The following is a 14,733-nucleotide window of genomic DNA, read 5'->3' on the forward strand; positions in this document are numbered from 1 at the left end:
AGCCCTCAGCAATAATGTGACCTTATTGTTTTCCTGCAGAAATTGATCTCTGTCTCGAAAGCAACGGGGGCTGCCACAGCAACGCAGAGTGCATTAAAACAGGCCCAAAGAAGGTGAGTATGTGAGATAGATGTCAGGGCAACATTATTATGGAGGTTGTCACAGCTCTGTAGCTCTCTCAAAGACAATAATTTCCATGGCAGTGCTCTGCCTTGTGCCTATTACCTTCCACATAGAAAAGTTGCCTGGAAAGGGCAAGAAAAGATTGCTGTTTCCTTGAGAGCAGATGCTTTCTGTTGGCCAGAGGCTGGAGACCATTTTGGATTATATTTGTTGTTGACACAAGCATGGTTATTCACAAATGTCGCGATGGGTACTATACCACATGCTCAGCTCAGCTATGTGTGTTTTCTTTATTGGGTCTGGTTTTCAGGCCGAACATCTGTTCTCCCTCCAGGTTGCCTGCAACTGTCTTCCTGGTTACAGTGGGGATGGCGTGAGCCAGTGCAACCCCATCAACTTGTGTGAACAGGTATGTCTGCATTTTGCTGTTGCCAGAGGTGAAGACCACAGCCTTGAAGTGTCCCCTTCTCCCACAGTTAACAACAAGAACAGGGTTAGCCTGCTTGTTTAGACCTGGCTGTCTTGCCTTTTCGTATACTAAAGGGATTTCCTGGTGTGTTTGGTTTCCATTGCCTCTTGTAATGACCCGAAAGTATGTTGACCACCTGGCACCCCCTCTTGTAGGAACAGCAGTGTGGGAACAGTGGCATAGGGTTGGAGGCATGTGGGCTTATTTCTCTGCCTCTCTTTTGTGTGGAACGTGCTCAAAAGTTTAAAAGTAATCTGTGGTCATGGCATCACTGCCTTCTCAAAATCTCTCTCTGAATCATGGCATGATTTTGTCATCATTGTGAGTTCCAAAGTAAGGTGTGAAAGTCTTGTTTCATGGGAGGATTTTGTGCTGAAAAGTCCTTGAGGATTTGGGTGAGGTTTATTGTAAGACACCGGACAGATGGGGAGGAATGGTTTCCTTTCTGGTGGGCTGGATTGCTCTCCCATGCAGGTGACCATTCAAGTTGTTGGTGGTGCCCCTCCATGGAAGCCTTTTGCTCTTCTTGCTAGAACAATGGAGGCTGTAGTCCGTTTGGGCTCTGCAAGTACACGGGCCCTGGCACTCGAAACTGCTCCTGCTTTTGGCACAGCATTGGAGATGGCTTCAACTGCCGTGGAAAAGTATTTCAGGTGAGAAACGTGCAGCACCTTCTCTGTTCAGGCCTCCTGTTCTGCAGCAAATTGCTTCCTCCCCTCCTGTAGTGTCATATTGACATGAGCGCTGTAGGAGGGGATACAGGTGCTTTGAGGCAAACTGTCCATAAATCACAGGTGGATTTGGGGTGCCAGCTTGGGGAGAGAATCACAGTAAAGTGACCTTGCTCCAGAGGGAGCTGTGATGTGAACACTCTGCTGCTCTGTTGGCAGCATTGGTCATACCTTCAGGATGCCATTTTCTTAATATGACAAGCAAATGGGAGTAATTTTTTTTCTCCTCAAGGAAACCCACTTCTCCCAGTCTGTGGGATCAGGGCAGGTGTCTCCTGTGGCCATGCCAGGGCTTGGGATCTGGTCTGGAAGGTGACAATCTGTCTCTGGCTCTGTTACCAAAGCAATGGCTGTTCTTGGCCAAACTGGTGACCTTTTCTGGTAGTGGCAAATAAAAGCTGTCATGGCCACAGCAGAGCCAGCAGAAAAGAGATGGACTCAGTTCTGTGCTTCTGCTCTTGCTGAAAAGTAAAATCAGTGTGGTGTAAAGAGAGGGAGTTTGCTCTGCCCAGCCTATGTTTGCCATTCTGGATGGGATCCCAGAACTGGTAGTGGCAGCACAGTGAGGTTAAAGTGGATGTTCTGTGAAGCAGTTGAAGTGTCCCATGAGCACAGGGACAGTTAAACCTATGAGACAGGTACTGCAGAAGGAGCCAACTTCCATCTCTCTGTCTGCTTCATCTTGCAGCATCTGCGAGGTGAATGGTCCAGGCAGAGGTCATTGCCTGCTTTGTAACCTCCATGTCATCCATGCCTGCAGTGCTGGCGAGGGAGGGAGGGAGGGAAAGATCACTGTGGTGTGTCAAGAGACACGGTGTCTCACTGGGGAGGGAGAGTGGCCTGGAGTGGAAGGAGCAGGTCACCGTGCGGGCTGGCCAGGGTCAAGTGGAAGGGATTCTGCTAACATCAGCTGTTTTTCTCTGTTTAAGGAGCTTGGAAGGATCGAAGATGCATCCATGTTCTTTAAGATGATACTGGTTGGTGACAAACAGCTTTGTCCTTGTCTCTGTGTAGTAAATCCCACTTAGGGTTTTCTGCAAAGGGTCTTGCTAACTGGAACCATGTTTTCTGTTTCCCTTCCCACAAATGCTGTTCTACCACAGGCAGAAAACATCAAGGAGCTCAGTGGGGTAGGGCCTTTCACTGTCTTTGTCCCACGGACAGATTTCATAGGAAACACCACAACGGTAAGTGTCCTCCCATCCCAAGTGTTGTCAAGTGTTCGGCAATGTCCCCTCTGGGGCTGTTCTGCCCAGTGAAATGAAGCAAAGGGGCAGCACTGCAGTGGGTTAAGGGCATTCTCCATCACGTAAGAGCAGAGGTTTGGGGCCAGCTCACTGCAGAGACAATCCGGGCAGGAGTAGACATGGCTCCTGTTGTAAGGAGACTCTCCCTGGAGCCGCTGCCTCATGGTCCTCAGAGGCACTGTGCCAGATCAGTGATGCATAGTGACTTCTGTTACACATGACTGTTAGGGGCTCGTAACAGCAAAGCTTCACAGCATCTGTGATGAAGTCCTCTTATTCCTGCCCTGTCCCCCAGGCCCTGCCATTCTGCCTCCCTCAGTCCCTTCCTTCTCGTCCCAATAAGGGGGATGTCTGGGGCAAGCGGAGACATGAGGGAGGATAAATCCTTATTCATGACCCTGTGAACCCGGCAGGTTCTTGACCAACAGCTTTCTGGTGTCAGTGTAATGGAAGATCTTATTACCATCGCTCACAAGTCCTGTTGTGCAGCTTCACAATGCTGGTCCCAACCTTTTTCCCATGGCCCCCAATCCACCCAGTAAACAGACAATTCCCAACAACCACATATCCCAGGTGTCACTTCCTCAAGGCCCGGGTGGTCATTTGTCCCCCATAAAGGGCCCTGAATGCTGGTTTTGTCAAGCTAGATGAAATTTCCCAAGCCTTTCAAATGGTTTTGTGCATTCACCTCATTTTGGGGGGCAGACTGGCTTTCCTGTGGGAGTGGATCAGAGGGGGCTTGGGCAACCCAAATCTCCCTCATTGGGTCTGGGCCCTCCCACAAGGCAAAGTGCCCCCAGTGTGATCTCGTTCTTGTTTTTCTCTCTGTAGTTTGAGGAGTGGAAGAGCAGAGGTCTCCTCCGGGACCTGCTTCGCTACCACATGGTGGGCTGCCAGAAACTGCTGTCCAGTGACCTGGAAGCCCAGGAGTCACTTACATCTTTATCTGGCCACCAAATAAAGATCACCATGAAAGAGGTAGTTTTCTGTTACAATTCCCTTCCCTGTCCCACTCATCAGGATGTCACTTTTGCTGTCATTTGAAGGTCACTGTGCTTGTGGCAAGTGACTTGCCTGTGGCCCGCAGATGGCAGTGCTGTGGGTGGGGATACCTCATCACACCCCTTCTCTCTCAGAATAGCATCTATCTCAATGAGGAAGCCGAAGTGGTCGTGAGTGACATCATCGGTGTAAATGGGGTCATTCATTTCATCAACAAGATCCTCATTCCAAGTGACCTGGTGGGCCGTAACATTTCCTCAGAGGTCTCACGGGTAAGTCTGAAGCAGTGACTGTGCCCTGATAACTGCCATGGCAAGGACGGGGCTTGGATCTTTCTCCTGACAGCTGATAGCACTGTCCTGATAAGGGTTTCCACCCGAGCCCTCAGCCCAAGGCCGTGCAGGGTGCTCTTCCTCCCTGTCCCTAGCTGTGCAGGGCATGTCTGAGGACACAGATTTGGCTTGTAAAGGCGACAGCATTTGTGGCGTAGCGATATTTGGGACAGAAGCAGCTGTGAGTCATCACTAAGGAACAACAGGACTGGCTGTAGGCAGAGGGATTATGTTCCATGCCAGCCGTCACACTCCTTTTCCAGTGCAGCACAGATTGCAGTATGAGATGGCTAATGTCTTTCTGGTACTCTTCAAACAAGTGCTAGGAGCTTATAGATCCTGCATTTCACAGTAAATAACACATTTTCTATACAGGACAACAGTGTGCTGAAATTCATCCCAGCTCCTGCCATAGCAGCATCTACCCAGAATGAATCAGGAAAGTGGCAGCTGCTGAATGCCAGCACTCGCCAGGCCAAATCCATCAGCATGATGATGACAGAAATAAACTTGCGTTCAGCTACTGTAGCTGTTAACCATTTGGTTCCTCCCTTGTATTACTGCTCCAGGTCCTGGAGAGGCACCTCTGAGTCACGATTGTTTCTTTCTTCCCTCTGCAGCAAAATATCACAGAAGTGGCAGAGGCCTTTGGGTACACCATCTATAGCAAGCTGCTGCAGGTGAGCAACCTGACTCCCTTCTGCGCTGCGGGGAGGTGGTGTGTACATGTGCACATTCAGTTTTGGCTTGTGGCTTTTTCTTCCTATCCCCTCCTATCTTGGACAGGATGCAGAGCTGCTTCCACTGGTTAGCGACCCCCTGCATATACCCTTCACCATGCTGTGGCCCACAGATGCTGCATTTAATGCCCTCTCAGAGGAAAGGCAGAAGTGGCTGTACCACAGGGCGCATCGGGACGTGCTGGCCTCCTATCTCAAAGCACACATGATCAGGGACACAAAGGTAAATGTGACAACAAACAGGCTCCAACCTCCTGAGGCCACATGTGTTGCCACCACGTGCCTGTGGTTACGCCAGAGCAACCATGCCCAATATTTTGCTGCTGTAGAACCTGCAACATAATAGTTGTCTTGAGAAGACCCAAAGTTGTTGAGCATTTGAGGCAACTACCGCTTCATCATGAACCTCTGGTGCAGTGTGGCTGAGCTGAAACCTTCTCTCATCAGCTTCCTGGGGAGGCCACATCACCCCCAGAGTGCCAACGCAAGGCTCACAACAGGCTCTTGTCTATAGTGGTGATGAACAAGGGAAGAGTCCAGCTGAGCAAATCCAGGTTCTGCTTGTGCATGCTGGTCTCTCACTGTTCAGGAATCTGGGACTAACCCGGCAGAGTTTTGCTTTTCCACCCACACCAGCTTCTTGTGCTGCCACATCTCACCCCCTCCCAATGTGGCTGCTGACCCTTGTCCTCACCAGGCACCATCCCGTCAGAAGTACAGACCGCCAGTTTTGCCTGTCTCTCCCTTCATAGTCTCCTTTTTCCCTCTTAGATTGTTGCTGGTAATGTGCCCCAAGTCAAATCCGTACGGACCATGCATGGGTCCACCATCTCGTTCAGCTGCAGCAAAAACCACGTGGTGAGTGATGACGATGCTGGGCTCTGCTTTCCACTGAGCAAGTGTCCCTGGGCATAGCCATGGCGCAACTGATGGTTGGTCACTGGCGGGAGTCAACAGCGAGTTGGGGTGCTGGCAGGCTGGGACACCCCATTCCCCTGACTACAGCTGGGCTTGTAGAGGCTCGAGACTCTGTGGGCAGCTGGCAGGGAAATGTGGAGATGTGTGGTACCTGCACAGGCACTTCACGATGAGCACCAGGTTGAGAAGCCAACCACATGGTGCCATGATCCAACAGAGCACGTGTTGCATGGACAGAGACCATTTCTTAGGAGAGACGGCCCTGAAAAGTGGCAATTGGGAAGGCTGGTCAAGGACACAAGGGGTGACTGAGAAGTCATGACAGCGAAAAAGGACAATGTTTGGGTGGTGCAGCCCGGAGGTAGGATGCACCAAGATCACAAGTCTCTTTCTTCCTCTGGCAGGGGGAGCTCCTGGTGGGGAACGGTGATGCCACCATCATCCAGAGGCATATGGAGTTCAATGGGGGCATTGCTTATGGCATCAATAGGCTGTTGGAGCCACCAGATCTGGGATCTCGATGTGATGTGTTCACCTTTGTTGAGCTGCAGGTGAGTGCTTGAGATGAGGCCGATGTGGATCTGTGATGTCTGTTGAGCCCCATGCCTGGGCAGAGGGATATCGTGAGGGCTTTGCTGCTCTTCCTCGGCAAAGCTCTGAGCAGCCGAGAGAGGCAGAAGTGCATATTGAGTTGTTGTGAAGTTTCTTTCTCCTCTCTGCAGGCATCTACAGAGAGCTGCGGACTCTGTGGCTTCGAGCCACCCTGCCCTGCTGGCTCCGTTCAACGGGTAAAGTTCACACCTTTGTCACCAAGGAGGCCTGTTAAGGGCTGATGACAAAACCCACACACCCCTCACATTTTAGCAGCAAAATGAAGACACACCTGCATGTGGCAAGTCTCTCAGCTCAGTCGCATCATCTGTGCCTTGCCCCAGGTCACGTGGTCCCATAGGGCAGGAGCTGGGCTGAGCAATACGGGGTCGGGGGCTCCAGTGGTATTTGCTGAGTCAGTCCCTACATGGGTGACAGTGGCTGCAGGGGTCCCTGCAGCAGCACTGGGGGGCTTCTCTGGGTGCTTTATAGCAAAAGAGCTCGGCCTGGCTGCTGGAGATGGCCCAGGGGTCAGATGGTGGGCAGCCCTGTGGGGGCAGTGGTTGTACCCCACTCTCACTGCATCACCCATTGTCTCTCTCTGCTGGACTTCAGGCCGTGTCCCTGAGGTCCATCTCTACCTTCTCTGTCACCAGCCCCATCACATGTTAGGAAGCCTCTGTTACTTGTCATAAAACTGAATGAGTGGCACAAGAATAGTCAAAGTGAGACATCAGTGACCAATGTGGCAAACTGTTTTGCCTCTTTCCTCGCAGGGGGAAACCAAGCGCTGCTATTACAGAAACCAGCTGTCAAGAAACACTTTTTTGTTTCACCGCAACTCCCTGTTGCGGCCATCCTGGTCGCCCTCTCTGTGGAGCCCCTTCAGAAGACAGAAACCAGGCTGCAGGAGGAGCTGTGTTTCCACCCAGTGGGTGCCTCAGTGCTGCGCGAACCACTATGGCCGTGACTGCTGGGGTAAGGAGCTGCGCGACCCTTTCCCGCCCCAGCCCTTTCTCTTGTGGGGAGGTGGCGTTACTGGTTCCACACAGATGCCTGGCACCCATAGATGTGTTTCCCTGGGGAAGGGTGGGCAAAATCCAGGGCAGCGAACCCCGGTCTGGAGCAGGGAACAATCTCCTGGGAGCGTGTGTGAATGGTATAATAGGGAATTCCCTTTCCTTGGAAAACCGCTTGTCCCTATGGAAAACCCTCAGCGTGGGGGTGGCTGTCAGACATGTCACTCACACCTAGAGGTTGCTGATGCTCAACCATTCCCCTATACCTGCCCTCTGTGCTCCATCTATGGGCAGCCTCCATGTCCTTGGATGACTCTGCTGCCTGGTCAGCGTGGGGCAGGCCAGCACAAACCCAGCACACTGCAGCAGAGGGTCTTCCCTGGCTGGAAGCTGCGCCAAATGAGTCCTTCTCGCCTGCTTCGTAAGGTTTATTGTCATGGGATGTCCCCAGCACTGACTGCTGAGCAGGCTCTGTGGTCCAAGCACCTCATAAGTGACAGCCCACATGGCACCAGGCTCCCCTCCAGCACAGGGTCACTTCGTCACTGCAGCCTCACTAAGGTGCCCCATTTGCAGCATGCCCAGGAGGGCTGGAGGCGCCGTGCAGTAACCGCGGTACCTGCGATGACAAAATCGGTGGCTCAGGGAGATGCAACTGCAGCCAGGCTTTCATCGGGACCAGCTGTGAGCTGTGCGCACCGGGCAGATATGGGCCAGACTGCCGAGGTACGGGGGAAGCTGTGGGGTGGCAGCAGCGCGGAGGGTTTGTGCAGAGGTGGCTGCGGCACAGGATGCTATTTGGAGAGGGGGTAGGTGCTGGGCTGACCTCTTTGCAGCCTACAGTGTGGGAACCAGTGCTGCCATGTATGCATCAGTCCCCGGAACGCTCAGGTCAGACATCTGGGGCTGGGGACAGCCCTCCCCAGGCACGTGGCTGGACAGCTGTTAAGCCAGCTGTGGTTGGAGAAGGCTGGGTGGCACATGCCGGGAGCTGTGGCCAGTGCAGCCATGTTGCTGGTGGCCTCACCTCTGGTGCCAAAACCCCAGGGTCAAAGGCCCCTTCTCATTTGTCAAACACAGGTGAGAGCCCCGCTCTGGCAGAAAGTATTAACACGTATTTCGAGCTGGGAGATCAATCTGTAATTTGTGATGAACCTTGTACAGAAAGAGCATCTCCTGGGATGTGCTCAGAAGGGACCATGTCCCTGTGAGGCAAAGGGAAGGATAATTGAGTCCCCCATCCTCCCATTCCAAGCTGGGCCTTAGGGAGTCTGCAGGAAAGTTTTTGATGGCTGTATGTTTGCAGGGACTCAGTGTGAAAAATGCATCTCTAGAAATGCCCAGGGGAGGGGAATGATGGGGGTTTGTGGGTGCAGAGAGGCTTCCCCTCCTCCATGAAGGGTGCATGTTGTGGGGGGCCAGTGCTGGCAGCAAGAGGAAAGGATGTGTGCAGACAGCCCTGCCTGCCCTCACGCGCTGCCCACACAAGCCACGTTTCTGCCTCGTGGCTGTCCTGTGGCCTGAGTGTGGCCATTCTCTGCCACCAACATGGGTGCTGTGACTGTTTTTATCCATTCTTCACAGAGTGTAACTGTACTGAGAACGGCGTATGCAATGCAGGACTGCATGGTGATGGCTTCTGCTTCTGTGCCGAGGGCTGGACTGGAGAACGCTGCGAAATCAGACTCGGTGAGGGATGCCAAGCCCCACCACCCACCATCCCCTGGGACCCAGTGCCATGCGGCCGCTTTCCCAATAGCTGGGTTGTTCAAGCAGCCGCTCACAAGTATCTCCAAAAAGGAGCAATCAGATCCTGAGATCTGGCTCGTGCTGTTGAATTTCACAAGGGTTGGGGTGGTGAGGAGGAGGGAGAGGAAAGCTCCACTTGACCATGAACGAGTCCCTGAGCTCAGAGGTGCTCCAAGAAGAGCTTGAGAGGGAGGTGAAGACTGAGGTGTATCTGATGGAGTAACAGTCCTCTGCGTTTGCGCAAGGCATCTGCAGACAAGCATGGGGGAAAGAGGGGGGAGTGTGGGGCAGGTGGCCTGGGGCAGAGGCTGGCGCTGGCAGCCATGGCCGTGTTGCAGCCCTTGGATCATTCTGACCCATGTGTGTTCTGGTTTCAGTCCTGACGCCCACCTGCTCTCCACCGTGCCACCCCCAGGCTGTCTGCCGCTCCGGCAACCTCTGTGAATGCAACCTGCACTACGAAGGAGACGGGAGAATGTGCTCAGGTGGGGGGAGCCACGAGGGGCTGGGGTGGAGGGGTGGTGAGCGCAGGGGAAAGCGGACATGACAAGACAACAGGTGGCCATCTCCCAACAGCCATATTGGTGTGATGACTGGCAGGACAGACAGACAGACCACCAGGACACCTAGCAAGGTGTTTTAGTTAACCTAACGCTTTTATCCCTGCAGTGATCGACATGTGCGGCCAGGACAACGGTGGGTGTGCCAGGCACGCACAGTGCACACAGGTTGGTGTGAACGTCTCCTGTGCCTGTGATCCTGGGTATGGAGGCGACGGCTACGTCTGCGACCCCATAGACAGGTGTGCAGATGGTAGGAACGGGGACTGCAGCCAGCACGCCAACTGCATCAGCACTGGGCCTGTGAGTACCTCCTGTAGGTCCGGGGACCTGTATCCCCTCGGTGATTGCACTTGTCCTGCGGGTCCTCACTGCCAGGCAGGGGCCGTGCCCTCGCTCTGCTGCCAGGCTGTGGTGACAGCCCTGCTGATGTTATGCTGAGGCCGTTTTTCCCCATTCCTCTGCCCAAAGGGCATAAGCTGTATCAGTCATGGTGTTTCTTAACTGTTTTAGGGGCTCCAGGATGGTCCTTCGAGGACAACGCTAGCCCTTTTTGCCAAAAAAACAAAGCTGCTCACTGCAGGCCAGAAGATGGGGCTGGGAGCATGATGTAGTGCAAGAATCATGAGCTGTGTACCCTGAAGCTCAGCTGTCTTTTAAGCAGCATGTGATGAGGATTCAGTGTGACATTTTTTTGGTTCATGTTCAGTTGGATGTGGGAGTAGGACAGAGGCCGTGTGGCTTTTTGTGGCTCTATCATGGTCCCAGTGGGCTGTGGAGGCATTCTGAAGGATCATCCTCAACTTCATAGGGATTCAAAGTTCTCCAGCTGGCATCTGCATGTTTGCACTCACACAAATGCCGGCCTTCCTTTGTGCTGCAGAACGAGCGGCGCTGCGAGTGCAAGCGAGGCTATGTTGGTGACGGGATCCAGTGCCTGGAAGAGGCTGTGCCCCCCACAGACCGGTGCCTGGAAGACAACGGGCAGTGCCATCGCGAGGCCATTTGCACCGACCTGCACTTTCATGGTGAGCATGCTCAGCCCTGCATGATATTCCATGGAGAGGTCCCATTCCCTCATCCTTCGCCTTCTGGCTGGGGCATCCCTCAAGAGAGCTGGAGGGTGGAATGGCCAAGGGACCAGGAACTCGTCTCTGTAGTTTGGTCCGTTTTTCACATTCTCCTTTTCCCCTACTTGTCATATGGGGGAAGACAAGCCATCCTTGTCTGCTCTTGTGTGACATGTGAGTGAGATGGCCTCCAGTGGGGTTATGCTACCAGTAGGCACTGACTCCCTTGTGGAAGGTGAGAAGCTCAGAGGAAGACATGCTGCATCCCACCTCACCCTCATTTAGGCATTGTCCCCGTCCCACCCCTCCCGTGCAGCACATTGGCAGTGGGGTCTGTGCTCACATGGGGACCCACGCGACAGCCCCAGGGAGGCCGCTTGCTCTCTGTTCAGTACTGATGCTCCCTGGCTTTGGTATTTTGCAGATAAGACTATGGGCGTATTTCATCTGCAGTCACCCAGAAAAAAGTACGACTTCACTTATGAGCAGGCTCAGGCAGCCTGTGCTGCGGAAGGCGCTTCCCTGGCCACTTTCCAGCAGCTCGCAGCAGCACAGCAGGTCAGGGCAGGGGGACAGAGGTGGGACAGGGGCTGGCTCCATCGCCTCGTGTGGGGACAGGAAGTGGTAGCACAGTCCAATGGTAGCTTCTCCCTGGTGGGTGGGCAACCCCTCATCCCTTTATCCAGGCCCTGTTTGCTCCATCTACATCCATGAGACCAGGAGGGCTGGTGGGTCTTGCCAGTCACACTGGGATGACACAACTGGCAGTGCCCAGCCCATTAAGGTGTTGGGGGGATGTCAGATGAGGCTGCACAATGGGAGTGTGCACAGGGCAGAAAACCTGGGCCAGAGATATCATTTTTAATCTAATCTAATTTGTTTTCTTCTTCTAGATGGGATTCCATCTGTGCCTGGTGGGCTGGCTGGACAATGGCACAGCTGGGTACCCCACAGCCTACCCCAACCCCAGCTGTGGCGCTAACCGAGTGGGCATTGTGGACTATGGCTCCCGAAGCAACCTGAGCGAGACTTGGGATGCGTTCTGCTACCGGGAGAAGGGTGAGTGGTGTGAGCACATTCCCTGGGGACAGTGCTGTTGGGGACAAGAGGCGTGTCAAGGCAGCAGGCAGAGAACTGTCCTTAGAGCATGAGGCACAGGCAGGTGGTTACATCCCCCTCGCCCCTTGCCCATGTCTGGAGGGAACATGTTGAGTGGCATCCAGAAGTCAAGGGGAGAGGTGGTCAGTGTAGCCACCATTGGCAAGTCAAGTCACATCTTGGCTTTTCTTTGCAGATCTGACTTGCACCTGCCGTGATGGGTTTGTGGGAGATGGATATTGGTGCAGCGGCAAACTCCCCGATGTGCTCGCCGACAATGCTCGCTTCTCCACCTTCTATTCCGTAAGTGATGCTCTCCTGGCCAGCAGCCAGCAACAAGGCGGAGGGAGGGCTGGAACAGGGAGAAGCGGTGGTTTGGTCTGCGGGTGGGGTGCAGGGTACAAACACAGAGACATTTTCTTTCTGGAGCTGGGGAATGTTTCCTGGGCTCAGGAAGGTAACAGCCTTGAGTCTCCTGCAGCGTGCTGATGGGGAAGATATGCCATCTTTTCCAGATGTTGCTTGATTTTGCCAATGACACAGAAGAAGGCCTGGATTTTTTCATCTATTTGTCTGATGACTCTGCTCCCAAAACTCTCTTTGTCCCTCTGAATTCTGGCTTTGCAGATAATGAGGTAAGCAAGCAGTGATGAGTGAAGGCTCATGGAACAAGCTATCAGAGCCCCAGAGGAGAGCGGGGGTCCACCATGATGGTGACATGAAATAGTCTGGGGAAGGAGGAGGACTTTAGGTCAGAAGAGACCACTGGAAGTCTCTAGTCCAACCCCTCCCTCAGAAGAGCCATTTAGGTCAGATTGCTCAGAGCCTTTTCCAGTTGAGCTTTGACTCCTAAGGCTGGCAGTCCCCCCTCTTCTCTGTGTGGTAGTTTTGTGCCATGTTGCCCATGAACTGAGCTGCCTTGTGGCCACGCAGAGTGTCTGGGCTTAGGCCAGGTGGGGGCAGCTCACAGCAGGAGGGCGGGGGTGAGAGCCAGCCCAGCTGTTCCTCATCCCTGCTCCCTGTTGATTTTTTTTAGACACTGACAGGAGAAGAACTGAAGCTCCATGTGTCATCCAGCAATGTTGTTCTCTTCAGCTTCAACCTGACAACAGGCACCATCATCCCATCCCAGTCAGGATATGACCTCCATGTGTCAGACCTTCCAGTGGGCAACAGCACAGAGCACTCTGTAGGTTTAATCTCTGAAGAGGTTAAAAAAAACAAACAAAAAACCCATGAGTTGTCACTACAGCTCTTCTGAGACAGGGAACAGCGGGAAGGCTTTCTGGCTGGGTGACAGCCTCTCTGTCCTGTGCTGTAGGATGCCAAAGGGATCAACGACACAATGATTGTGGAGTGGGACATCGTGGCTTTCAACGGCATCATTCATGCGATTGCAGAGCCGCTGAGGATCCCGCCGCCTGTTGTGCATCTGGGCCAGGTGAGTGTCCAAGGGCACGAACAGGGAAGGAAGACGCTGGAAGAGCTGGTGCCGGGAATGGGGATGAGGTGACAGAGCCCCCCAGGGACCGGCCTTGTCCTCGGCCGGCCTGGCCAGGCTGCCCGTGTTCACACCAGGGAGCCGCAGTGCGCGGGAGAGCCCGTCGCTCTGCCAGGGGAGTGCTGAAACCCAGCTGCTCTTTCTCGGCGCAGGTGAACGCGGTGGCGCAGGCACCGGGCTCCGTGGCCACGGGGACGCTGTCAGCGCTGTGCTTCGCGCTCGTGCTGGCTGCCGGGGCCGGCCTCGCCTACTACTGTGTGAAGCGGCGGAGGCGGGAGGAGCAGTTCGGCTATTTCCAGGTAGGTGGGGCCGCCGCGGTGCCTGGCGGGGGGGGGGGGGCGCCACGCCCCCCCGAGGCCCCGCCCCCAGCCGCCCCGCCAATCCCGCCCCTCCCTTGGCAGGCGGATCTCCGCGCGGACGAGGAGGCGGAGGAGGAGGCGGTGCCGCAGCTGGAGCGCGCGCGCCCGCAGGCGGGGCCACGCGCCGCCAGGCTCCGCCCCCGGCGGCCGCTCGTCGCCATCCCCAACCCGCTCTACGGTGGCCACGCCCCCGACTACGAGCCGCTGCACGTGAGTACCGGCCCCGCCCCGCCGCCGCGCGCCCCCGCCGCGCGCTGACGCCGCTGTCTCCCGCAGGACGCGCTCCTGACCGACGCCGACGGGTGCGCGCACTGAGGGGCCGCTCCCGCCGCCCGGCCCGCGGGACGCAGAGAAATAAAGGGCCCAGTGCCGCCGGTTCTGCCCCCGCCCGCCCGCCGCCCCGGCTCCCACCGACCGCCCCGCCGGTACCTGCTGCCCGGCCGCCCCCAGCACGAGGCCTCCAGCCCCTTCTCGCCCACAGCCCAACCGCCCCCGGCCCGTCCCGGTGCCCCCTCTGCGCTATGGGCACAGGGGGCACAAGCGGCTCGGGGACGGACACCTCTCGGCCACCAGCCCAGGCTCAGGTCGTGCACCCAGAGCTGCAACCCCAGGGCTGGCAAAGGAAAGGGACGCGAGCAGGTTAGTCAGTTAGTTACACATGCTGCAGACTTTTATTGAGCACACAGCACAGACATGAAATGGCACATGCACATACTACAAACATTTGATTAGAGCAACTACGTTAACAGCACTTGTCAGGCCTCTGAGTTGAGAGCAAGGCAGTTTGCAAATCTGGCACAGAGCACAGAGACGAGGCAGCGAGACACGAGTGACAGACGGACCCGCCAGCCTGGCGCACCGGCAGGAGGAACATGCGGGAGAGGAGACACGTGTGTGCGTGTATCTCACTGAGGGTTGCTGACACACATTGTACTTCAGCACCTTTGAGGAGCTTCCTGGCACAGGGTCCTCCACACTGAAGAAGGTTCCTCTCCCTCATCTGCCCCTCACATTGACAATGCTCGGCCCATACAGTGGCTGTCACAGCACAGTGCTCACAAGTGACCCGTGCCCAGCACTAATTCCCAGCCTTCCCCCAAAACCAGCAGCCCTTCCTTCCCCTCTGCACAGACACACTCTGCAGTTGCTCACCTATTCCCTTGCGTGCTCACTGACAGACCCAGCCCAAGCGCATCTATTCTCTGTTCCCTCGCTCGCCTCAAC

General features: G+C 55.1%; 1 protein-coding gene across 2 annotated transcripts in view; it reads left to right on the top strand.

Moving 5' to 3' along the window:
* The window catches only part of STAB1 (stabilin 1), a 58,863-nt gene extending 44,954 nt beyond the window's left edge, over positions 1-13,909 (top strand). For both annotated transcript variants that reach the window (XM_065642988.1, XM_065642991.1), the window contains exons 44-70: positions 40-113; positions 458-532; positions 1,126-1,245; positions 2,253-2,300; positions 2,427-2,510; positions 3,402-3,548; positions 3,707-3,844; positions 4,525-4,584; positions 4,691-4,867; positions 5,416-5,502; positions 5,967-6,113; positions 6,285-6,350; positions 6,930-7,131; positions 7,749-7,898; positions 8,757-8,861; positions 9,299-9,406; positions 9,591-9,784; positions 10,365-10,509; positions 10,976-11,109; positions 11,445-11,610; positions 11,846-11,952; positions 12,165-12,284; positions 12,686-12,838; positions 12,971-13,090; positions 13,303-13,449; positions 13,552-13,719; positions 13,786-13,909. In XM_065642988.1, coding sequence (XP_065499060.1) covers positions 40-113; positions 458-532; positions 1,126-1,245; positions 2,253-2,300; positions 2,427-2,510; positions 3,402-3,548; positions 3,707-3,844; positions 4,525-4,584; positions 4,691-4,867; positions 5,416-5,502; positions 5,967-6,113; positions 6,285-6,350; positions 6,930-7,131; positions 7,749-7,898; positions 8,757-8,861; positions 9,299-9,406; positions 9,591-9,784; positions 10,365-10,509; positions 10,976-11,109; positions 11,445-11,610; positions 11,846-11,952; positions 12,165-12,284; positions 12,686-12,838; positions 12,971-13,090; positions 13,303-13,449; positions 13,552-13,719; positions 13,786-13,824 — 3,281 coding nt within the window. In that variant the 3' untranslated portion in view covers positions 13,825-13,909. The remainder of the gene's footprint in view (positions 1-39; positions 114-457; positions 533-1,125; positions 1,246-2,252; positions 2,301-2,426; positions 2,511-3,401; positions 3,549-3,706; positions 3,845-4,524; positions 4,585-4,690; positions 4,868-5,415; positions 5,503-5,966; positions 6,114-6,284; positions 6,351-6,929; positions 7,132-7,748; positions 7,899-8,756; positions 8,862-9,298; positions 9,407-9,590; positions 9,785-10,364; positions 10,510-10,975; positions 11,110-11,444; positions 11,611-11,845; positions 11,953-12,164; positions 12,285-12,685; positions 12,839-12,970; positions 13,091-13,302; positions 13,450-13,551; positions 13,720-13,785) is intronic.
* The last annotated feature ends 824 nt before the right edge of the window (positions 13,910-14,733 follow it).

The sequence above is a fragment of the Caloenas nicobarica genome, chromosome 11 (assembly GCF_036013445.1).
Source record: "Caloenas nicobarica isolate bCalNic1 chromosome 11, bCalNic1.hap1, whole genome shotgun sequence".
Lineage (NCBI taxonomy): Eukaryota > Metazoa > Chordata > Aves > Columbiformes > Columbidae > Caloenas > Caloenas nicobarica.